At 44.8% G+C, this 25,446-nt stretch overlaps 1 protein-coding gene across 1 annotated transcript in view; it reads left to right on the plus strand.

The window, feature by feature from the left end:
- Window positions 1-25,446, plus strand: part of LOC122919706 (mucin-5AC-like) — a gene marked incomplete at its 5' end in the record, with an annotated part of 89,100 nt that overhangs the window by 5,592 nt on the left and 58,062 nt on the right. The window contains 4 exons of the mRNA XM_044268889.1: window positions 3,786-3,843; window positions 6,006-6,790; window positions 10,123-10,214; window positions 11,384-11,489. Coding sequence (XP_044124824.1) covers window positions 3,786-3,843; window positions 6,006-6,790; window positions 10,123-10,214; window positions 11,384-11,489 — 1,041 coding nt within the window. The remainder of the gene's footprint in view (window positions 1-3,785; window positions 3,844-6,005; window positions 6,791-10,122; window positions 10,215-11,383; window positions 11,490-25,446) is intronic.

Below are 25,446 nucleotides of genomic sequence, written 5' to 3' on the forward strand. Positions count from 1 at the left end.
CTGAAACAGTTCTGTAAAGAGGAACGGTGAAGAATTACTCCTGACCGTTGTGCACGTCTGATCTGCAACTACAGGAAACGTTTGGTTGAAGTTATTGCTGCCAAAGGAGGTTCAACCAGTTATTAAATCCAAGGGTTCACATACTTTTTCCACCTGCACTGTGAATGTTTACATGGTGTGTTCAATAAAAACATGGTAACATTTAATTCTTTGTGTGTTATTAGTTTAAGCAGACTGTGATTGTCTATTGTTGTGACTTAGATGAAGATCAGATCACATTTTATGACCAATTTGTGCAGAAATCCATATTATTCCAAAGGGTTCACATACTTTTCCTTACAACTGTAATAGATAACAGCAGGCTACAGCCAGGAATCTCCACCCCGGATCCTGCTCGAAACCTATGGTTCCCTCCCATCCACCATCCACCCGTGGCCTGCTGCCCCCCTCGACTGCCCCCCCCCTCGACTGCCCTCACCAGGCTGAAGCCCCCTGCTCCATTTGCAGCCACCACCATGCTTTTAGCTACCCAGCTCTGAATCCTCCTTCTGCAAATGGCAGGGGGAGGAGCCGGAGAATCTCCTCTGCTACATAGTGCCACATACCTCTTACATCCAGTGATGTCACCTTTGATGTAGATGTTTCTCATCTTCTCCATTCAGTCTCTGCAGAGATTGACACACAGACATTAGTATCCCATCATCCTCATATCTTCTGAACATCCCATTCTGCCACCCCCAATACTGTGCTCCCCAATACTATACTGCAGAAACAGTCCCCCTAAAAGTACTTGTACCACAGAGATAGTGCCCCTTTCAATAATTATTGGCACACAATGCTCTCAAAAAAATAAAAGCACCCAGTAAATAGTGTACTGGACACTAATAGTATAAACATAATGTCCACAAAAAAAATATTGTTCTAAGCTGATACTGTGCCAGGGTGCCCACCAAAGTAATAGTGCTCCCCAAAATCCCACCGATAGAAATAATTAATCGCCAAAGCACACTTAGTAGCAATAATGCCCCAATAGTGCCCATACTAGTAATCAGGTTACAGAGTAGTAGTACAGCCCACCATAATGCCCCCTAGTAGTAATAATTCTCCTTATAATATAACAGTACAGAAAATACTCCCTCAGTTGAGCTAATGTCCCCATAATGTATGCCAGTATAAAATACCCCTATATAGTGCCCCAATAAATGCCCCCATAGTGCTCCTCTCCCCCTTCCCCATAGTGCCCCCTATAATATACCAGTACAAAAATGTCCCTTCTGAGTGCCCCCAGCAGATGCCCCTATAGTGCCCCCATAATGCGGCAGTAAAAAGTCCCCCTTCTTAGTGCCACCAGATGCCCCCATAATTCTCCTCTCACCCATAATGCCCCATAATGTGCCAGTAAAAATGCCCCTATTGTGCCACCAGATGCCCCATAGTGTTGCTCTCCTCTATAGTGCCTCCCATAATGTGCCAGTAAAAATGCCCCTTTAGTGCCACCAGATGCCCCCATAGTGCTCCTCTCCAGCCTAGTGCCCCCCATAATTTGCTAGTAAAAAATGCCCCTTTAGTGCCACACGATGCCCCCATAGTGTTTCTCTCCAGCATAGTGACCTCCATTATGTGCCAGTAAAAAATGTTCCTATAGTGTCACCGGATGACCCATTGTGCCGCTCTCCCCCATAGTGCCTCCCATAATGTGCCAGTAAATAATGCCCCTTTATTGCCACCAGATGCCCCATAGTGGTGCTTTCCCCTATAGTGCCTCCCATAATGTACCATTAAAAGAATGCCCCCTTAGTGCCACCAAATGCCATAGTGCCCCCTATAATGTGCCAGTAAAAAAGGCTCCTTTAGAGCCACAAGATGCCCCCATTGTGCTCCTCTCCCCCATAGTGCCCCCAAATAATGCCCCTATATTGCCACCAGATGCCCCATAGTGCTGCTCTTCCTTATAGTGCCTACCATAAAGTGCCAGTAAAAATGCCTCTTAGTGCCTCTCCCCCATAGCCCCCCTGTAATGTGCTAGTAAGAAATGCCCCCAGATGCCCCCATAATGTGCCAGTAAGAAATGCCTCCATAGTGCCCCCATAATGTGCCAATTAAGAAATGCCCCCAGATGCCCCCATAGTGCCCCCCCAAATGGGCCAGTAGGAAATGCGGTACCAGAGCGATCCGCTGATCCTCCCCTATGACTGCTTTTTTACAGGAGTTGCCTCTCATGAGGTTCTAAATAATATATGTGTGAAGGCTTTGGCCTGGATTTGTGGGAGGGGCTGAGGTCCGCCTCCAGCCATTTAGGGCACCCCTCTACCTGACTCCTGCACCGTCCGAGGTCTGAACTTTGAAGGAGGAAGTCGCTGGTGGAGTTACTGGAGAGTTACCTGCGAGTTGCTGAGTCTTGGAAGTTTTGCCCGGTATACTATGAGTCATCCATACGGTGCAGCTGGGGCCTCACGGTTGCCCCCTGTACCGGCTCATTTCATTTCACCAAACTTTGCACTCATGTCACAAATTCTCGTTACAAGTCACTATCATTTCATGTCTGCGGTACAGCACAGGGCCTCACGGTTGCCCCTGTACCAGCTCGTTCATTTCACTTTTTCCTTGTCAAACCATGTCACAGTTTCACTCCTGTCACGGTTTCATGTTGCTACGTTTTCCGATCATGCATGCACACGGTCACCACACCACATCCCCACTCCCAGCGCTGCCAAACACGTTGTACCAGATCCCCATGGCAGCCACCAACGCCGTTCCCCTCCTCACCATCATCCCACACTTTCCTTCCCCTCACACACAAATATATATATGCATCAGGCTGTCACGTGCATGGACCATTCTGTTACTTTGTTGGGCAAGTTGTTCCCCTCGCCCAGCTCAGCGGCACGCCCGCACTCTCACAAGTCACCAGTTGCTCACCGCAACCCGACCGCTCCACGCTCCCTCTCCACACACCACACCAGTGCCACGGTCCCTCTCTTCCCCGCGTCTCCGTCCTCCTGCCGCGCTGCCAATGGCGTCCGCCGCGTCCCGACGCCCGGTTTGCGCATGCGCGGCGGGGGCGCGGCGCGTGCACGGCCACGGCGCATGCGCAGTGACCGGCGGCCGGCCGGGTGCCGCGCGCGTGCGCTGTGCGGGGGGGAGGGGGAGCCGAGGGGTGCCTGCACATACACCCCTGCACCACGCACCTCAAGATTTCGGCTACCGCTCCCCTCCATCAGCCAGCACATTCAGGAGGGGGGCGCCACATCCATGTTACCAAATCCACTGCAATAAAAACCAAAACGCTTCACACAAAACCACCAGAACAACCCGCATTGGGAAATAGTAAAAAAAAAAAATATATATATAAACCCGCCATATTGAAAAACAGGGAAACCCGCCACGGAAAAAAAAAAAAAAAAAAAAAACCCCGCCATATGGAAAACAGAAAAACCCGCCAAAAAAAAAAAAAAAAACCCGCCATATGAAAAAAAAAAAAACACCCCCGCCACATGACAAAAAAAAAAAAAAAAAACCCGCATATGGGAAAACAAACAACCCGCCACAAAAAAAAATAAAAAAAATAAAAAAATAAAAATAAAACCCGCCATATGGATAATAAAAAAAAAAAAAAAAAAAAAAGAATGATCAAAACAAACTACCCCCGGTTCATTTCTACATTTCACACTACATCCACCATACCGGGTCACCATTGCAACTCATGGCGCAATCCCTCAGGTCATGCTAACATCCAGACCGCTGTCAAACTCTCGTCATAACACTTCTGTCTACCCCTCTTTCAGGCGGTCAAGCTCATTCTTATTTACGCTGCACGTATCCTGTGATTTTTCTTGCTACCAGGTACGTACACCTGCTCAATCGTCTATTTTTTCCTACATTTCACTCCATCCCGTTAGGGTCAGCGTGCTGGCATTAGGGGCGTCGGAATCCCACTAGAGTATCCCCCTCTCGGCTCCGCCATCAGTCAGTGGTCCGCGAGGCCAACACCCCGCCTCACACGCTCGGAGGCAGCCGCCCATCGCGCCACTCGTTAGTAAGCCGCCTCGCTGTTGCATAGAGAGGGCCTCACCTGTCACTCCCTTTCCCTAGTCCTGTCTTACAAGTCACCGAGAGGCCTCACACTCCTGCCACCACGTCAGTGGCCTCATCAACCCCTCGCGCCAACTCATAGATAGTGCCTCTCAAGCCGCTCGGCAATTAGCAGGGCCTCACCTGTCACCATCTTAGGCTTAATTATTTCGCCATCCGGCATAGCTAGTAGTGATGAGCGGGAGGTGCCATATTCGATTTCGCGATATTTCGCGAATATTCGAATGAATATTCGTGTTATATTCGTCGAAATCGAATATTCGTAATTATTCCAATTATCGCGAATAATATACGAATTTTTTTTCGCGTATTGCGATTATTTATCTTGATAGTATAAGGCAACGTTCCTATGCTAATTGACTATGGCTAGGCTAATATGTGTATTTTACGAAATTTCGTGATTTGCTCTAACTTCGTCTCTTAGAATATTACGAATATTCTAAAAGACGAAGTTAGAGCAATATTACGAAATTTCGTAAAATACACATATAGATTGTAATTTAGCTAATATACTGCTATAATCCCTTTTTTTGCCTCTAATTTTTTTTTTGCCTCTTCTGAACTTAAGTTTTGTAAAATAAGTACACTATTAAAAAATAATACTATAGCAGTATATTAGCTTAAATACAATCTATGTGTATTTTACGAAATTTCGTAATATTGCTCTAACTTCGTCTTTTAGAATATTCGTAATATTCTAAAAGACGAAGTTAGAGCAATATTAAGAACATTTGCAAAAGCCGAAATTGCGATGCGAGTAATATAATACGAAATAGTCGCATGAAGATTTCAACTTAGCACTGCTATATTCCATATTCTAGCCTAATATGGAATATAGCAGTGCTAAGTTAGCACTGCTATATTCCATACTAGGCTAGAATATGGAATATAGCAGTGCTAAGTTGAAATCTTCATGCGATTATTTCGTATTATATTACTCGCATCGCAATTTCGGCTTTTGCAAATGTTCTTAATATTGCTCTAACTTCGTCTTTTAGAATATTACGAATATTCTAAAAGACGAAGTTAGAGCAATATTACGAAATTTCTAAAAGACGAAGTTAGAGCAATATTACGAAATTTCGTAAAATACACATAGATTGTATTTAAGCTAATATACTGCTATAGTAATATTTTTTAACAGTGTACATATTTTACAAAACTTAAGTTCAGAAGAGGCAAAAAAAATTAGAGGAAAAAAAAAGGGATTATAGCACTATATAAGCTAAATTACAATCTATATGTGTATTTTACGAAATTTCGTAATATTGCTCTAACTTCGTCTTTTAGAATATTCGTAATATTCTAAAAGACGAAGTTAGAGCAATATTAAGAACATTTGCAAATTTCGCAAGTTGCGATGCGAGTAATATAACACGAAATAATCGCATGAAGATTTCAACTTAGCACTGCTATATTCCATATTCTAGCCTAGTATGGAATACAGCAGTGCTAACTTAGCACAGCTATATTCCATATTAGGCTAGAATATGGAATATAGCAGTGCTAAATTGAAATCTTCATGCGATTATTTCGTGTTATATTACTCGCATCGCAACTTGCGAAATTTCGTAAAATACACATATAGATTAGATTGTAATTTAGCTAATATGGAATATAGCAGTAAGTTGAAAACGCCACTGACTGGAGCAGCCAGGAAGCCAGGAATCCAAAGGACAGGTAAGAACAACTTTAGAGAAGTGGGAAAGAAAAAAAATATTATAATAAAAAAAAAAAAATACGAATATTCGAATTCGCGAATATATAGAACGATATTCTAAATATTCGCGAAATCTCGAAATTGCGATATTCGAGAAAAAAATTCGTAATTCGAATATTCGCGCTCAACACTAATAGCTAGCTTGCCAGCACGATCCTGTGTTTCCCCACACTAACAAACTATTCTGTTTTAGCATGTCTCTGGAAGGAAGTGAGAACTTTTCCCTTCCTGGCACTCCGGCCAGATCCATCACCTTAGCCCAGGGAGACGATCTTTCTAGCCCAGCATCCATCAGATCCTGGACAGTTCCGCGTATCACGACAGAATTGAGGAGACGGCAGATTCCCTTCCCCGCCACGGCAAGGAAAGCGGAGCTTTTCCGTCTACTGCGCACGTCAGCCAGTAACGCGGAGGCAGGGGAAGGACCCAGCCAGTCCAGCACGGGGGACATACACGCCATGCTGGCCTCTTTGATGACGTCCATGTACAGGGTCAACGACAGGTTAGAGAAGCTGGAGTCGGTCACCACATCCCTCTCCTTGGCAGTGCCACCACCGGCGGCGCCACCGGCACCAGCCGGATTGCCAGTGGCCGTGCCATCCATCAACCCAGATGACCAAGAAGTCAGCCCGGCGCACATGATACCGGAGCACTTGAGAAGTTACATTCTGGAAGCATTCATGTCTCAGCACCCATCCAGACATCTCACGGATTTCCTTGTGGCGGGTCTGACCGAAGGCTTCCACACGGGCATCCTGCACAGGCCGACAGGTACCCTGGAATGTCCAAATCTCCTATCCGCCCAAGGCAACCCCACCGCAATTGACGCCCTCATAGCCCTGGAAGTCGCAGAGGGCTTCGTGCTAGGACCATTCAAGACACCCCCATTCACCACATGGCGCACCAATCCCATTGGCATCGTCACCGGGAAGTCTTCCCAGAAACAGAGGCTAATCATCGATTTATCAGCACCACACGGTTCAGCCGACCCCAGTCTAAACTCCCTCATTCCATCGGAAGAATTCTCACTCCAATACACCACCATAGATCACGCCATCACCGCCATCAAGCAAGCAGGGGTCGGAGCATGGCTCAGCAAAACCGACATCGCCAATGCGTTCAAATTGCTACCAATCCACCCGTCACTGTGGCACCTTCATGGCATCAAGTGGTCCGGAAACTATTATTTTTCTCCCGGTTGACCTTCGGATCCAAGAGTAGCCCGGCCATTTTTGTCACATTCGCGGAGGCACCATGCTGGTTGCTCTTGAACGTAGCAAGATGCCCGATGGTCTTGCATTACCTTGATGACTTTCTACTCGTGGAGGAGAACACCTCCCCTCCCGCCAGCCTCAGGGCCACCATCAAGCTGTTCGGGGAACTTGGGGTACCCATCTCCTCCAAGAAAACAGAAGGGCCGGACACATTCATCACCTTCTTGGGCATTCAGTTGGATTCGGCCTCCATGCAAGCCAGTTTGCCACTCGGGAAGATCCAGGTTATTCTCAACCACATAGACAATTACCTTCAACTCGGCAACTGCAATCGCAAGGAGTTACAGTCCCTATTGGGGTCCCTGAACTTTGCCATGCGCATCATTCCCCAGGGTCGCTCGTTCATTTCACTGCTTCTGCACCTTTTCCCCCTTTTTCTTCACGACTCTCACAGGCTGCCCCTGGATGCCCACGCCACTGCAGATCTGGGTATGTGGAGGAGATTTCTGTCCGCCTGGAACGGCAGGAGCATGTTCCTCCCTCAGCTATCGGACTCTTCCCCATCTGTCTGGTCGGATGCGGCATCCACCACAGGCTTCGCGGCCATTTTTGGGAACAATTGGCTGTGGGGTAGCTGGCCTCCTGCGGTCCAGGGTTTGGAAGGATTCTCCACTACCTCGGCTCTGTTCGAGATCTACCCTATCGTGGCGGCCGCCGTGGCGTGGGGTCATTCATGGGCAAACAGGTCGGTCCGATGCTACTCAGACAACCAGGCAACCTGCCAGATCATTAACAAGGGTCGGTCCAAATCCCTCACAATCAGGAGGTTCCTGCGCAAGCTTACTTGGTTGACAGCTTGCAACAATTTCTTCATACACTGCTTCCACGTCCCGGGAAGGTGCAATACGGCAGCTGACAATCTGTCTCGTTTCCAATTTCAGGCGTTTCATCAGGCTCTCCCGTCAGCGTCACCCACGGCCTCCATCACCCCGTCATTTCACCAGCTCATTCTGGATTAGATGTCATCATGCGCCATAGCCAGTCATTATCCCACTCTGCACTATCAGACAACACACGCAGGTCATACAACAGAGCATTCGCACTGTTTAACAAATTCCGGTTGGAACACAGCATCACGCACCCATTTGTCATGACTTCCCGGCTAGGATTTGCTTCTTTTTGCCACCTCAAGCTCAAACTGTCATACAACACCATCAAGCTCTATCTCACCGGTATCCAACATCACATGCTAATCATACACCCCAACAACATCAGTTTCATGGCCTCACACCAGATCAAAACCATACTCAAGGGCATTCAGAAGACAGAACCCGCACGGCCGACACAGAGACTGCCCATTAACAGTCACTTTGTCAAAGCACTATCCGACTTATTAGACTCCAGTCCTTTTGAAGCTGATACCAACTCCATCATCAAAACAGCGATGTACCTGGCCTTCTACGGATTCCTGAGGCCCGGGGAATTCACCACGACCTCGGCGACCCAAACTACACATTGTCTGCTAGCCTCCCACTTGACGAAACACGGGGATCATTATATCCTAACCTTACCTCACTCCAAAAGCAGTCAGCTCTCACCCGTGAACATTCCATACTACCCTACGCAGAACAGATGGTGCCCAGTCGGGGTTCTGGACGCATACAAACAGCATCACAAGTTCCTACCCTGTCAGCCACTACTTCAACTGCGTGGGTCTGTACTTACCACCACCACCTTCATGACCTATGTCAGGTCATCCCTCACTCAACTAGGCCTCAACGCATCCAACTACTCTGGGCACTCCTTTCGGATCGGGGCCGCGTCCACGGCCCCCAGTGCCAACATCCCGGCTCATGTCATTAAGAGATTGGGGCGCTGGAAGTCGTCCGCTTTCGCACGTTACATCCCCAATCCAACACGGGAGTTAAGGAATGCTTTCCAAAACATGTCGGGTTGAGTTTTCCTGTATATCGAATACAATAAACGGTTTATCTCATTTTTGCCCTCTTCTTTCTCAGGCCTACCTCATCCTCGGTTTCGGCACACCACAACCGACTACGCTTATTCCCTGATTTCCTAGGTTCTTCACTGTACTACCGTAAGTGCCTCACACAAGTGTGAAGGCTTTGGCCTGGATTTGTGGGAGGGGCTGAGGTCCGCCTCCAGCCATTTAGGGCACCCCTCTACCTGACTCCTGCACCGTCCGAGGTCTGAACTTTGACCCTCCCACCACTCCACTCATTTAACAAACTCATTTCTTCCACATCTCTTTCCTTGGGTGGGCCCTCTTCTTTCTCAGGCCTACCTCATCCTCGGTTTCGGCACACCACAACCGACTACGCTTATTCCCTGATTTCCTAGGTTCTTCACTGTACTACCGTAAGTGCCTCACACAAATATATAGATATTGTAGAAAAGCACAAGGGACCATCATAGATGGAAGATATGTGTCACCGAGGTTCCCGGCCTCGGTGAAGTAGGAGCCAGTAGTGTATATGTCTGCAGCAGTTGCTGATGGACACTTTGATAGTTAGCATAGCTGTGAAAAGCTAATCCGGGCCGGCTCTTACTGGGAGCAGCCAAAGTGCAGGGGGGGTTGGCTGTTCCCCATGGTACAGGCCGGGTTTTGACGGGCTTATAAAAAGTCAGCCAGCAGGGTCAGGGGTGATTACCTGGCTGATGGTGGAGCTCTGTGTAGCTGTGTGTTTTTGGAGCCGAGTAAAAACCAGAGGGTCTCTGCCGAGAGACAAAGGACAAAGCAAGGTCCCCATCCACTCCGTGGGGAGTACGGTACTGTGCCCTAAAACTTTCTATGTGATTTTTCAGATTCAAGACTGAATAGTTTTTCTTTAAGTGTCACCTGAAGTAAGCTGATCCCTGCCGCCTGTTGAATTGTGGTGTGCCAACAATAAAAGACATTTATTACTTTGATTTCCACCACTAAAAGGCTACTGTGTATTTATCTGAAGGCTACCATTTGGGAAACACCTACTCTCTCTCTCTCTCTCTCTATATATATATATATATATATATATATATAAATTTTATACTTCTACCAATGTTTTGACTACTATTGACACCATTCTCTTGCTCCAGATCCTCAAAATTATATTGCATCCTGGAAGGTTATTCTTATAAGCCTTGGCGCGGTAGCAGCATTTTCCTTAATTGTGTTTCTTGCTTTTAAGGTAAGTTCTCTTCCAAGATGGTGCCATCTTGTAACATGTACGGTTGTTTCGCTTCATTTATTCTATAATACTATGTAATACCTTTTTCATCCACTGCCCTAAAATCCAAATCTAGTTCATCACAATGTTGTCACAACTTCTTTAGCTTTCCAAAAAGCAGTCTACTGTAATAGGGTGGATGTTAGATGTCAGGAAAAGGGGAGGCATCCGCAGTTCTTCATCCAGCTCTGGGTTTGTGAAACTGCGTACAGTATGAGAGAGGTGCTGCCCTACAATCCAAATCTGATTTGCCACAATGATTTTATGTCCCAATAGAGTTTCAGCAATTTCTTTAGTTTTCAAAAATAGTCTTCTACAATAGAGTTGATATTAAGCTGGGAGGAGGGGGATGTAGCTGCAGTTTTACATCTAGCTGTGCTTCTGTGGCTCATGTGTGAGATATTATGTGTCACAGCATAATGTGAGAGGGGAAAGAGAACAGAAGTGGGAAGACTACTGTACACTATGGGATGTGAAGCCAAAGCTTAACTATATCAAAAAAGGGCAAACATTCCAGCAAAAAGAGTTTTATTAGTTAAAAAAAAATGACTCAAAATATATGGGTAGAAGCACTACTACACCCAACAGCCATATATGTGTTAAAAATATTGTGTATGTTAGCAATAACTCAATGGGGTTGTCCAGCTTTTTTATTTATTTACATTTTTAAACCTAGCCTGCTGTTCCTGTGGAAAAAAAAAAAAAACATACTAGCCAGCTCCCTTCTGCTCCATTGTTGGCTCCTCGCTCCCTTCTCTGGTCTTCTGGATCTCATCTATCAACCTCCTCACATGGTTTGCACGTACTCTTGCAGTATTGATTGGCCTCAGTGGTAATGTGTCCCCAAGTGGCATTTTATTGCTGGGTCACGCTTTGGGGTGCATCACTGCTGAAGCCAGTTGTTGGCTGCAGCGACACACATGATCCTGTCCACCAGGAACTTTACTGACAGTGAAGGAAGCCAGGGAGCAGGAATGAAGTGGCGGGGAACAGAGTCATTTATTATTATTTTTTTTCTTTTTACAGAAGTACAGCAGACTGGTGTAAAAAAATTCTAATATTAAAAACAAAACCGAACATCCTCTTTAGATCAATGGGAACTTCTAACAATTCATTTTTGTCTCCTGCAGTTCTTGGGACCCTATTTCAGGTTTACCACAACAAACCCATCATCTTCATACTCTCCACATCGTCCTTACTCCACCAATGTAGAAATGAATGACATGGAAGGTCCACGTGTGGTCCGGTGCCACAGTTAATAGGAGTTTATATTTTGATACATTTTCATGGGTCTATTCTTTTAATTTTTTTACTGTGTTTTATAAGAAATGCAATCATCTGGGCAGCCCTGTGAGATTGGCAACTGAATTGAAAAAAATCAATATGCCTATCCTGTCAATCAATTAGCCTCATCATTCAAAGCTTTGGATGTTCACTAGGGTAATGGAGATGTTGCTTTGCCATAAATGGTACTACAGAACAAAAGAGTAAATGTTATATCGGGGATAGTATTTATTTCTAGTGTTGAGCGCAAATTTTCAAATAGCGAATTTTAATCTCGAATATCGGCACTTTGAAAATTTGCAAATATTTAGAATATAGTGCTATATATTCGTAATAATGACAAATATTCGTCAATTTTTTCCATCTGAAGTCATGATTCCTCCCTGCTTGAGTTGACTAATTGGCCCACAAGCAAGAAGCAGGGAGGAATCATGTGTTCAGATGGAAAAAATATTCTAAAAACAAATATATAGCCCTATATTCTATAGTGCTATATATTCATTTTTGACCCATGCCTCTATTGAGCGTGCAATATTCGCATATTACCCAATCATTACCTTGCCGATTGTGTAAAAAAAATAAGAATGTCGAATATAACAAATATAGGAATTCTTGAATATATGACGAATATGCTTCTAAATTTTCGCAAAATATCACAAATTCGAATATGACCCCTGCCGCTCATTACTATTTATTTCCTATCAGTATCAATGTCATTGAGGGCATACACAAAGGACTAGAACCCAAAAATATAGCAAGTTTATGGTCCCAACACTGCCCCCCAAAAAATGCATAGTAAACAACTGAGCTCACACTGTGAAAGCTTCTCCCCCGAGCACAAACATTTGGGCAATTATTAAACCTCTTAATTTCTTTTACTTATATAATGTCCTCTTGGTTTGACTGCCTTAGATTACCAATTCATTTGGGCAGATATTAGGAAAGGAATCACAGAATTCCTTCCTATCCTGTGTGATATTGTCTGCTGAGCCATGTATCTAATCCTATCCTGTGTGATACTGTCTGCTGAGCCATGTATCTAATCCTATCCTGTGTAATACTGTCTGCTGAGCCATGTATCTAATCCTATCCTGTGTGATACTGTCTGCTGAGCTGTGTATCTAATATCCTATCCTGTGTGATACTGTCTGCTGAGCTGTGTATCTAATCCTATCCTGTGTGATACTGTCTGCTGAGCTGTGTATCTAATATCCTATCCTGTGTGATACTGTCTGCTGAGCCATGTATATAATCCTATCCTGTGTGATACTGTCTGCTGAGCTGTGTATCTAATCCTATCATGTGTGATACTGTCTGCTGTGTATCTAAGTCTATTGTGTCATACTGTCTGCTGGGCTGTGCATGTCATCGTGTAGCCCTAGCCTAAAGCTGACTTATAGCAGTGAAGAAAAATGTCTGGGTTGTTATGGAAACCTGGAGCAAAACTGTGTATAAGTGGAGACTAAGGGCCTGCAAGCTTCTATTGGCTGATAAGGGACATGTGACAGTGTGCCTGGCAGTTGGGGGCTTGTATTGGCTAATGCAGGTCATTATTTGGTAATATCTCAGAAACGGTACGTCCTGGAGAGCTGAGACCCTCTCTAAAACCTTCCCGGACACCTGATGTACCTGTATGCCGAATTTGGTGAAGATCGGTTCAGTCGTTTGGTTGCGCATAAAGAACAGACAGACAGACAGACGCCCAGACAGACGTCCAGACAGGCAGAAACTATTTATATATACATATATATATATATATATATATATATATATATATGAGATATAATGTCATTTATTTATGTATGTAAAGTGAATTTTATTTTTTGTATTTATTATATTATAACTAACCATTGCAATTTTAATAAACTATTAAAAAATATGTTAAAGCTTCGAAATTCCTATTTTTTTTTTTTTATTATGATTTCTTCAAAAACATCATCAATGCTTGAATGAGAATGTTACTTTTGGGGTTAGCTTTGCTAAAAGATGTGGAGTAAGAAAATATCCTCCCCCCCCCCCCCCCCCAGCCTATTAGACCTGTCGGACCATCTGAAAGGCAGGAGAAAATACCATCTCCTAGCCTTGTAGCATCTTTGGATAGCTCCACTTCTAGCCAAGTTTATTTATACATTACATATGTCCAAAACTGCCTGTGAAAGTGCTTTCTGTATTCACTAAATCAGGGTCAAAGCATCCTGCTACGTAAGGATTATAAGTACTAGTATTATAAATTGCACATAGTAGGTAGGGACCCTGATGCTAATTTTGCATTAGGTCCTGGAAGCTTCAAGTTACTCCTCTGACCTCTATGGTGAGTATATATAAGCAGCCTTAGGTGAATAGAGAAATCACCATGTTTCTTTTTATGCACTGCAAACCATACATGATATAAAGAATAAAATCTTCCAGAAGATCAGGTATCCACCATTTATTTACCCACTACCTCAAAAATCCTCAAATCATTCCTGACGATGTATTTTCATGATGAATGATATATTTTATATTTCTTCATGCACGGTTGAATTCTACCAAAATAGAGACCCTACAGTTCAGTATAGCACCAAGAACACTGCCAATTTATGACCTTCAACGTTCCATCTTTGGGTCATGAAGCCAGTGATTTCAGTGATTTAGAATAAATGTTTATGGAATTCCCAAAATATCACCAACACTAGAAATGAGTCAACTTCTTGAGATTCACTTTGTGTCTGATTCAGCGAATAAAAAAAAAAATTCAGATCACTGAATTGATCTGTTACAATTTGAAGTTGCTCCAATTGACCTATAAAAATGCTATAAAACACCCTCTAGTCTCCTAGGGCTCAGCTTTTTATGAAAAGATTGGATCTCTGTTAATTTTTTTATGAATTTTCACTCTTTTTCTCCTTCCTCCCCACCTTTTAAGCTCTTGAATGCAATGACAGAAATAGCAAATAGGGTAAACGCCTGTCACCAACTTACCTGTCCGAGGTCCAGTGCCACGGTATGGAGCTCGGGCACGGCAGCACTGTGTCAGACATGCTAACAGGCCGTGCTTTCCGTGATTCGCCGCCTGGGCCATGCCTCCAGGTGATGCGTCACTTAGACCACGTCCCTCGTGCTGTCCCACTTAAGCCAGGCCCCCTGGTGATGTGAGCGCACATGCTTGCTGGGGGAGATATGTTTGTGATGCAGGCTGAGTGACTGCTCAGCCTGCTTATCTCAGGACTGCTTGTATTCTGGTCCAGTGGGGCACTGAGTCTCTGGACCTATTATGTTCTGTTCCAGGGACTCGGTGCTCTATTTAAACCCCCTGCTGGGTGTCTTGGATGTTTGCTATTGGATCTGACTTCGGCTTGCCTCTAACCTCTCTCTGCCTAGTGATTTTGTACCCTGTTTCCTGTCCGGTTTTGTCTCTTGGCTATTTTTGACTACTCTCCGTTCTGTGATTTGGTACTGTATTGATCTCCTGGTTTTGACCTATTTCTGTACGACCCTTCTCTGCGTGTTTGTTTGTTTAGGGTTCTGGCTGTGTGAACAGGTTCCTGCAGTTTTTACCATGGGGTGCTTGGTTTGCCTCCTTGCACTTACCATCATAGGGACAGTCAACCAGCTGCGGACTTGCTGCTTAGGACTTGCTATGCAAGTAGGCAGAAACAGGGGGTTGGTTTCAAGTTAGGTCTCACCGTGTGAGTGTGTTTCCCTGTCTACAGTTGTGACAGTGTCAGGGAAAGGCCACAGTTATTTACAAAATAACTGGACAGAAATACATATTGGTGAAGATGCGAAAATGTGCCACTATGGAACTATGGACACATGACCAAAAGTCTCAGTGATGAAATTTGGCAAAAATTGTGGCAGATTGCGTAGAGAAGTATACAATTTTACAGAAGTATAAAATTTTGGTGAAAGTGTGGAATCCTGACACTATGAACACCTGACCAAAACTCTCACTGGAATTTGCCAATGTAGATGTAAAATATATAAGAAAAAAAACTGGATCGCACATCCGCCATATTATGCTTTTATCTAATAACTGCTTTTCAGCATAATTTACATTGCTTCTTAGCACAATATATCGTATACTTACCCCTATGCTGCATGCTATACATGAGGCATTAGTATACAATTTGATCAAAAAGCGTAGGCCCACTCACCACAACAAAATTGCCTCTTTAAAATGGGACCCTATTCTAAATTTGGCGCAGCGCTGCACGGTGACCACCAATACCGCAGCACCACACCAGCGGGACCCAGCAGTAAAACAGCGCCCCTGCTGTCTGGCAAAGCCACCCTGGCACTGGGCCCCACCAACCCACCAGCACAGCACTGAAGCAACAATGGCCGCCGAGCAGTACTGCACCATGTGAACAGGTGTAAAACTCACCCTATCACATACTCTAACCATGTGAATAGGCGTGGCACTCACCCCATCACATACTCTCAGGAACTCCAACTGAGAGGTAGGAATTTATACCCTTATGCAGACTCCTGCCAATTAAAAACACCTGGGCCGAATGGGGAGGAGTGCTGATACCAGGAGGGAAAAGAGCATAGACTGTACGGTACATGTAAAATATATAAGAAAAACAGTGTCATGTATATGTATACCAAATCTTTATTGCTGAAACAGTATTTCACAACAAACAGAACATAGAATAAAACTCGTTCAAATGTGTCACAGGTCAGATGTCTGCCGTTTCAAGCAGAGGGGTTTCCCATCAAATGGGAGGTGAAGATGGCATAACGTCTATCCATGCCTTCCATTGCGCCACATATCTAGTTATGGTCTTTAAAGGCTAAAAGCTTTTCGTATTGGCAAGTGGTGTTAACTCATGATATTACCTCAGACATGGTTGGGATGTCTGTACTCTTCCAGTTCTTGGTGATAGCCAATTTTATTGACAGAAATAGATGTGCTACAGGAATGCGGTGGGATATTGGTATAGACCTTGTGTTCATAAAGAACAATGCCCATAGTGGCGATTTGGCAAAAGGAGTACCGCAAAATCCACAGTGTCTCCAAGCATGGGCATGACTAAAATTCATGGAGCAGAGTACCTTTTGACCCACAGTTTCTCCAACAGCAATGGGATGAGCATGGATATATAATACTCAGTCTCTCTGCGGTGAAGTACCATCTCAGGCAAGTTTTTATAGCTGCCTAATAGTGAGTGACGCAGTAGAAGGTGGAAGACATGAAACGAAGTGAGAGGGGCCATTCGTTGGCTGGGATGACCATTTGTAATTCTTTGTCTGAGGCCAAAAAGGGGGCAGACTTGCAAAAGATGTATTTTGAGACCAGAGTCCTGTATAATGGACATCTACCTCATAATGCCTTTGGTATGTTCGGATTGGACCAGAGTACCAGGAGATCTTTATGGGCTTTTACTAGACAAGTATCGGCATGAGACAAGAGGTGTCTGATTTACAAGTATTTGTAAAAGTCTTCCTTCGGAATGTGAAAGTCTGATTGTAAGGCCTGAAAAGGTTTGAGTCTAGCATGATCAAATAGTTGAGAGATAGATATAAAACCTTTATTTCGCCACCCACTAAGGTCCAGACCTGGTATCTTAAGCTCCAACACTTGAGTGGGGGCAATATGAGATAACGACATTGTGCTTCCAGTAATGTAGCGACGACGCCACCAAATATGGCAGGGAAGAGGCTCTGATGGGATCAATACTCAAGCCATTAATCAGAAGGGCCTGTGAATTGTTTGAAGGGGGAATGGCCTTTTCAATGTTAAACCACTGGGCCTGCCTGTGTCACGGACGGTGTACAGGAAACAAGACAGTGCAACATGCATATATGACTCACTGGATCCAAAGCTAAGGAACCAAAAGGGAGACCCCTGCACAAGACCTGGCACTTTCCCTGGCTGCTCAGCCTATGCAAAAATCCCAAAGTTGGATGGTTGCATATCCACGTACCTCGACTATATAACACCTGAACACCCTACAATAGTGAGGGGACACGACCACCGGCTCCCTACACCAGACACGGAGGGAGTCAGGGTCACCTGGGATCCAGCAAACAGAAAATAACAGATAAATGTACAGCACTTAACTTAGTAGCAGACTGGGAAATAGGATCAGAATGCACACACACTCCAGGAAGAAGTATAAGCCGCCCAGTAATGCATTATGGGGAGGAATTTAAAGGGAAGCAATCAGTCCAACTACATGACAGCTGAGAGAGGCTAACGAGATGAGGAACTGAACACCACAACAAAGAAAACTCAAGGAGGAGGTTCTGAAAGGCTTCTGTCAGAGCTTCTCAGCTGTCTGGTTGTGACAGCCTGCTACTCATCCACCACTCTTACAATTGCTGAATTTGGGTAGCAAGAAGGTAGTCTGATATATTGGGGAGGCTCAATTCACCCACTCCGTTATGTCTGGTAAGGCTGGAGGAAGCAATGTACGATTTTCAACCTGGCCACACAAAGGAGATTACAATTTCTTGGGCTTTCTGCAGAAATATCTGAGGAACCCTTATGGCGACTGTCCTAAACAGGAAAAGTAGTTTGGGTAGCAGTAGGGTTTTGAAGGCCGCTATGCAGCCAAACATGTTGCCTCCTGCCTGCCATATAGGAGTGCATCCCACCTCAGAGCATCCAAGGTAGAGATGTACAGTCATGTGAAAAAATTAGGACACCCTTTGAAAGCATGTGGTTTTTTGTAACATTTTTAATAAAAGGTTATTTCATCTCCGTTTCAACAATACAGAGAGATTAAAGTAATCCGACTAAACAAAGAAAACTGAAGAAAAGTCTTTTCAAGATCTTCTGTAAATGTCATTCTACAAAAATGCCTATTCTAACTGAGGAAAAAGATAGGACACCCTTGCCCCTAATAGCGAGTGTTACCTCCTTTGGCTGAAATAACTGCAGTGAGACGGTTCTTGTAGCCATCTACCAGTCTTCGACATCGGTCTGAGGAAATTTTACCCCACTCCTCAATGCAGAACTTTTTCAGCTGTGAGATGTTTGAGGGGTTTCTTGCACGTACAGCCCTTTTCAAGTCACCCCACAGCATCTCAATGGGATTCAAATCTGGACTTTGACTTGGCCATTCCAGGACTCTCCATTTCTTCTTTTTCAGCCAATCTTTGGTTGATTTACTAGTATGTTTTGGGTCATTGTCATGTTGCATGGTCCAGTTCCGCTTCAGCTTTAATTTTCTAACTGATGGTCTCACATGTTCTTCAAGCACCTTCTGATACACAGTAGAATTCATCGTGGATTCTATGATGGTGAGCTGACCAGGTCCTGCTGCAGCAAAGCAGCCCCAAACCATGACACTTCCACCTCCATGCTTCACAGTTGGTATGAGGTTCTTTTCTTGGAATGCTGTGTTTGGTTTACGCCAAACATGTCCTCTGCTGTTGTGTCCAAATAATTCAATTTTGGACTCATCTGTCCAAAGAACATTATTCCAGAAGTCCTGGTCTTTGTCAACTTTATCTCTGGCAAATGTCAGTCTGGCCTCGATGTTTCTCTTGGAAAGCAAAGGTTTCCTCCTTGCACACCTCCCATGCAAGTTAAACTTGTACAGTCTCTTTCTGATTGTAGAGGCATGTACTTCTACATCAACAGTAGCCAGAGCCTGCTGTAGTTCTCGAGATGACACTTTAGGGTTTTTGGAGACCTCTTTTAGCATCTTGCGGTCTGCTCTTGGGGTGAACTTGCTGGGGCGACCAGTCCTGGGCATGTTGGCAGTTGTTTTGAAAGCCCTCCACTTGTAGACTATCTTCCGGACAGTGGAATGGCTGATTTCAAAATCTTTTGAGATCTTTTTAAATCCCTTCCCAGACTCATAGGCTGCTACAATCTTTTTTCTGAAGTCCTCTGACAGCTCTTTTGCTCTCACCATGGTGCTCACTCTCACTTCAACAGTCAGGAGCACACCAAACTAAATGTCTGAGGTTTAAATAGGGCAAGCCTCATTCAACATGCAGAGTAACGATCTACTAATTATGTGCACCTGGTGTGATATACCTGTGTGAGATCTGAGCCAATTTAAGAGGGAATACATGTGAAGGTGTCCTATCTTTTTCCTCAGTTAGAATAGGCATTTTTGTAGAATGACATTTACAGAAGATCTGGAAAAGACTTTTCTTCAGTTTTCTTTGTTTAGTTGGATTACTTTAATCTCTCTGTATTGTTGAAACGGAGATGAAATAACCTTTTATTAAAAATGTTACAAAAAACCACATGCTTTCAAAGGGTGTCCTAATTTTTTCACATGACTGTAGTTATATTTGTATGCAAGTGTAACTGAGGTAGGTATATGTATGCCTAAATATTTGATGCAAGACCCTTGCCAGTCCAAAGAAAAAGATGACTTTAACCTATTTATAGATGTAGATGGCAGATTAAAAGGCAAGGCTTGAGACTTAATCTTGTTAATCTTATAATATGATAGTTTGCCAAATTCCTCTATCAAGGATAGAGCTTTGTCCAGGTAATCTGCAAGTATTAGGATGATATCATTCGCATATAATGAAACACAATGTTGTGGGGAGCCAATTTGTATGCCCACGTACTTCAGGGTGATTTCTGAAGGCTTAAGCCAACAGCTCTATAGCCAGAATGAAGATTAGTGGTGAGAGGGGACACCCCTGTCGGGTGCCATTGGTGATTGTCAATGGAGCAGTGTCTGGAGAATTCACTAACACCTTAACTGTCGTGTTAGAATACAAGGCTTTGATTGCCAATATAAAAAGGTCGCCAACACCGAGAAGGCGTACGACTAGTTCAAACGGTCAAATGCCTTCTCGGCGTCAAGTATTACCATCAAGGCCCTGGTGTGTGATCTCTAGTGATGAGCGGCATAGGCAATATTCGTTTTCGCTACACTATATCACTATCTAACCTACACTGACTATCTCCCACTAACTATCTGTATTTTATATATGAGCTAACTAACTATCTAATGTAATTGGATAAGGAATAGGATCCAGATGAAAGCACAGCAATGACACTGCAGTCTCTCTCAGAACTGCAAAAGAAAACTAGAAAATGGCTGCTGGGGTGTTTCTTATATAGTAAGGGGTAGGCAACTTTCCTATTGGTTGCTAGGGATTTTGCTAAGCTCTGACAAAGATATTGCAGCCTTATCATTGGCCCACAAGCAAGAAGGAAGGTTACTGATGAAAAAAATAATATCTAGAATATTTGCTATTACAAATATATAGCACTATATTCTACATCTTCGTGAATTCTCGAAGTGCCGATATTCGCAAACAATAGTGATCTCTCCAGGAAGTCACCAATTTTGAGGATCCTCCTAGTATTGTCGGTTATTTGCCTCCCCTTAATGAAGCCTGCTTGATCCGCACCAATCAGAGAAGGCAAAACCATAGAAAGTCTGTTAGCTAAAGCTTTGACATAGATCTTTAGGTCTGTATTCAGTAAAGATATGGACCTAAAGTTATGTGGACAGACTGGGTTTCTTTCTGGTTTAGGTAAGGCAACTATAGTGGCCTCCTGCATTTCTTTGGGGAGTGCGCCCTCGTGGAATGCCTTATTTAGTACCGCCAGGAGGTGGGGCACAAGGATGGTTTGGAAAGTTTTATAATTGGAGTTCAAGAGTCCATCAGGACCTGGAGACTTTTGCATAGGGAGGAATTGGATTATTTTGACTAGCTCAGAGTTGGACAATGAGGATGACAACACCCCTCTCTGCACTGAAGATAAAGATGGGAGCTGTAATTTGGAGAGATAACTCTGTATGGATTTCAATGGAGCCAGATAAGTCTCTGGGGATTGATTTAGGTTATACAAAGATGCATAGTAGTTAGTGTTGAGTGAACGCAAACTGTAAAGTTCGGGTCCGTACCGAACTTTGCAGGTTCATGTACCCAGACTGATGGCATGGCTGTGATTGGCCGGTGCATCACGTGACCCAGCTTCTATAAAAGCTGGATCACATGTAGCACCACCCATCAGCTCTGAGTATTGCAGGGACAGGAAGCAGGCAGCTGAACTGAGGGAGAGAGTTAGGAATCCGTCTATTTGTTTTGTGGGTGACCTACAGTATAAAGATTTTTTGTGGGTTCAATACACAAGCTTTGCACCCCTGACACAGAAATATAATACTAAATCTGTCTGTTAATTCTGTGGGTGACCTATAGCGATCTTTTGTGGGTGCAATGCACCATCTTTGCACCCCTTACACAGAAATATAATAATTAATTTGACTGTTAATTCTGTGGGTGACCTATAGAGATTTTTTTTGTGGGTGCAATGCACCATCTTTCTACCCCTGAAAATATAATAGTTAATCTGTCTGTTAGTTCGGTGGGTGACTGTGAGGAATATGGATTAATATTTTATGTCCGACATGTTCCCACACCAGCCATCAGCTGAAAGGTAGCAGAGGTAGTGAGCTCCACAGGGGGGCCCTGCTTCAAAGCCAGCAGATGACAGAGACCTCTAGCAGTCCACCAGTGTTTACAACCTTTCACACTTCCATTCAGCCAGCCAGGTACCCAGCTAATGAAACAGGAAAAGCGTCCCTGCAGGGGGTTTAAGCCATTCTTCAGTTTAATCAAATCTAGCAGACAGCATGAAACCAGAGATTTATAAGGAATTATGAATCGCCCAGCCATCAGAGGCGCAAACTGGATATATATTTGTGTCCCTGTGGTCACAATGAACAGGCCCTTGGTCATAGTCTGGCGGTGGGATGCCAGGGAAGGGAGATATACATATCTCCCCACAGAAACGAAATAACAGTACCATGCTTGGACTCTACTTGTTGCCAGAACCCAGGCGGGTCTGTTGGTCCCAGAACCATATCCCTGTGGCCTTCTGGTCTGGAGATATGAACCCTAAAGGGTTTTGTGGGTCATTGAGCTGCCAGGATCAGCAGGGAGGGGGGGAGGCCCTTCCCAGAGGCGGGAAGAGGAGGGGTCAGCTACAGTTTAAAAAGCTTGTGCCAGCAAGCAGGTGTGTCTTTCTCTGAAGGAGGGTCACATCATGCCATGTTGTCACGGCTGAGGATGGGGAAAAGCCTCAGCCGTGCGATGCCAGAAGATGTTACGCGCTGCTTGACCAGGACGACAGTATTAGGGAGCAGGTCACCTCCTATCGCGTCCCTAAACTGACCCTGGCTCCTATCCATATGAGTCAACCCTGAAGGTGGGAGGACTCATACACCGGATGCCTTGGGGTCCCTACTAGCCCTCAGGATTGCCCTGGAACAAGGAGCAGGGTAAGACGGCCTGTTCCTTCTGGACACAGAGGAACAGGGGTCTCACTGGCCAAGCTGCAGGGAAAGGAACATAAACAGCCTATGGATATGGCAGGAGGCTGAAAAGCACTTCCACACCTACCTGCCACAGACACACAGACTGGATCCCGTGCAAGAGAGCAAGTGTCCACACCCAAACACAAATGGACACAGTACACACATAAACACACAGGAACCCAGATCCATAGGTGTATGACATAACAAAGGAAAACATCAAATGGACATCAACATAAACTTAAGAGTCACAGTTAGTTTATGACCACAAGGGTGGCCCCCACTGGCAGATAGAATGCACAGGAGGCTGCTCCAGCTAAGCATGGCTGAAGCAACCCACTGAGGCATGCCAAACACAGAGGCTTTATAGGCCTAAGTGGCCACACCCACACAGACACACCCAGTGTCTCACACACACAGAAAGAGAGTTAACCCTTCCACCACAGGGAAGGGAAAACACCACTTAAGGGGAAATGCACACAATACATAAAACCAAGTGCACACATAAACATATATCACACGCAACCGCATGCACAACATAGCAAGCTGCAATGACACAACTCAGACCGCTATGCTGCCACATACACACTCTTGCCAGCGGCAAACACAGGTGAGGCAAATACCACAGCCCTCACCTCTGATTGACAACCAAACCAAAGACCGCTGACAACCGCATGCGGTTCAGGAGTCACAACCATAACCATGGCCGTGACACATGTGTTTAGAGGGACCTGCTTACATCACTTCCCTCCATGTGACTACAGCAAAGAACTCATCAAAACCAAAACGACTGATCCATCTGGTAATCTGACTTTTGCTCTGTTTAATCCTGTTTGTACCATACCACCTGTATTTGTAACCTCAGACCACTGTATATATTCTTGTGTGTATAGTGTACTGTCTAGTGAGCCCTTAAGCGAATAAATATAACTTTTAATCTTGTGCTGTCTGGTATCTTGATCACAAATCCCCACGTCCGTGTTTCGACCTAGCAATACACTACCGCGGGTTGGTTTCTTACCCTATATAATCCCGTTAGCAGACCGGGCTTATATCAAACAAGAAACTGGTGGCAGTCTTCCCTGGCTGAGAACGCGCTGTTTCACTGGGGCAGTGAAAAGGCTCTCTCAGCTTGTTGCCTCACTGTGCCCGTGTGGACAGAAGGAGTCTGTGAAAACTGTACCAAGACTGACCTTACACGCTCCTCTAGGGTGTGTAACGTCACGCCTTGGTAACCAGTGACCATACCGTATCTCGTGAGCTAGACGTACGGTAGTTGACGTCCAGCGTCAGTCGGGGCACGAGGGGTACGGTATTTGTCACAATGACATATACCCATTTATTGTGTGAAGTAAACCTGCACTGCATACGTGACTGTGAAATTTATATAGTTAAACAGTTTGTTAGTTCGGCGTGTGACATATACCCATATTTTTGGTGAGGTACACCTGCATTGCATACGTGATAATGAAATTGATATTGTTAATTTGTCTGTTAGTTCGGTGGGTAAAATATACCCATTTTTTGTGTGAGGTACACGTGCACTGCATACATGACAGGGGAAGTAATATAGTTAATCTGTCTGTTAGTTCGGTGGGTGACATATACTCATTTTTTGTGTGAGGTACACCTACACTGCATACGTGGCAGGGAAATTAATATAGTTAATCCGTCTGTTAGTTCGTTGGGTGACCTCAAAGAATGAGAAGAGCATCAAATAAGGGACATGGCCATGGTTGTGGTGCTGCTGGTGTTGGTGGAGCTCCTGATGCAGGGAGAGGACGTGGTCGATCTGTGCCAGCTACACGTCCAAATGATACACCTTCCTCAAGTGAACGTAGATGACAATAACTTCCGAATGCTGGTGTACGAATGGTAAGGCCAGAATAAGTAGAGGCGGTAGTAGATTCAGTGGCTGACAGTGCCTCCAGTTCCTTCACATTGTCTCCCACCCGGTCCCCTGCTGAAAACGCAGAATTGGCACCTGCAGCCCATGGGCATCTGTCTTTCAGCTCATCCCCTTGCAAATCAGCCAAGCAGTCTGAGCCCGAAGTCATGCAGCAGTCTGTTATGCTTTTTGATTACTCTGCTGGCAGGGTTTCTATGGGCTATCCACCTAGCCCTGCGCCAGAAGTGGAAGAGATTTCAGTGCCCTGCCCCAGAAGTGAAAGAGATTCCTCCTGCTCCCTCTTCTGCTGCAGTCTCGGCCTCTTCCTCCCCCTCTGGAGTGACAGTGGCACCTGCCACCCAGCAAACTGAGGATGTGGCAGCAACGCCACCACCTCCGTCACCATGCATCTCCACAATGTCCAATGGAAGCGTTCAGCTGTCCATCTCCGAAACACTAGAGAGAAAGAGGAAGTACCCCCCTACCCACCCGTGATCCCTGGCCCTGAATGCCAGAATTTCAAAAATCCTGGCCTTTTAAATGCTATCATTCTGTCTGGTGGAGACAGAGACTTTTAAAACCTTTATGGCGGTGGCTGTCCCTCAGTACGTGGTTCCCAGCCGCCATTACTTTTCCTGGCGAGCCATCACTGCCCTGCACAACCTAGTGGGGGACACAATTAGGTGTGTACTGCGCAACGCCATCTGTAGCAAGGTCCACATAACTACCGATACGTGGACCAGTAAGCACGGGAAGGGACGTTATATCTCCTTAACTGCACACTGGGTAA

The sequence above is a fragment of the Bufo gargarizans genome, chromosome 9 (assembly GCF_014858855.1).
Source record: "Bufo gargarizans isolate SCDJY-AF-19 chromosome 9, ASM1485885v1, whole genome shotgun sequence".
In the NCBI taxonomy this organism is placed as follows: Eukaryota; Metazoa; Chordata; class Amphibia; order Anura; family Bufonidae; genus Bufo; species Bufo gargarizans.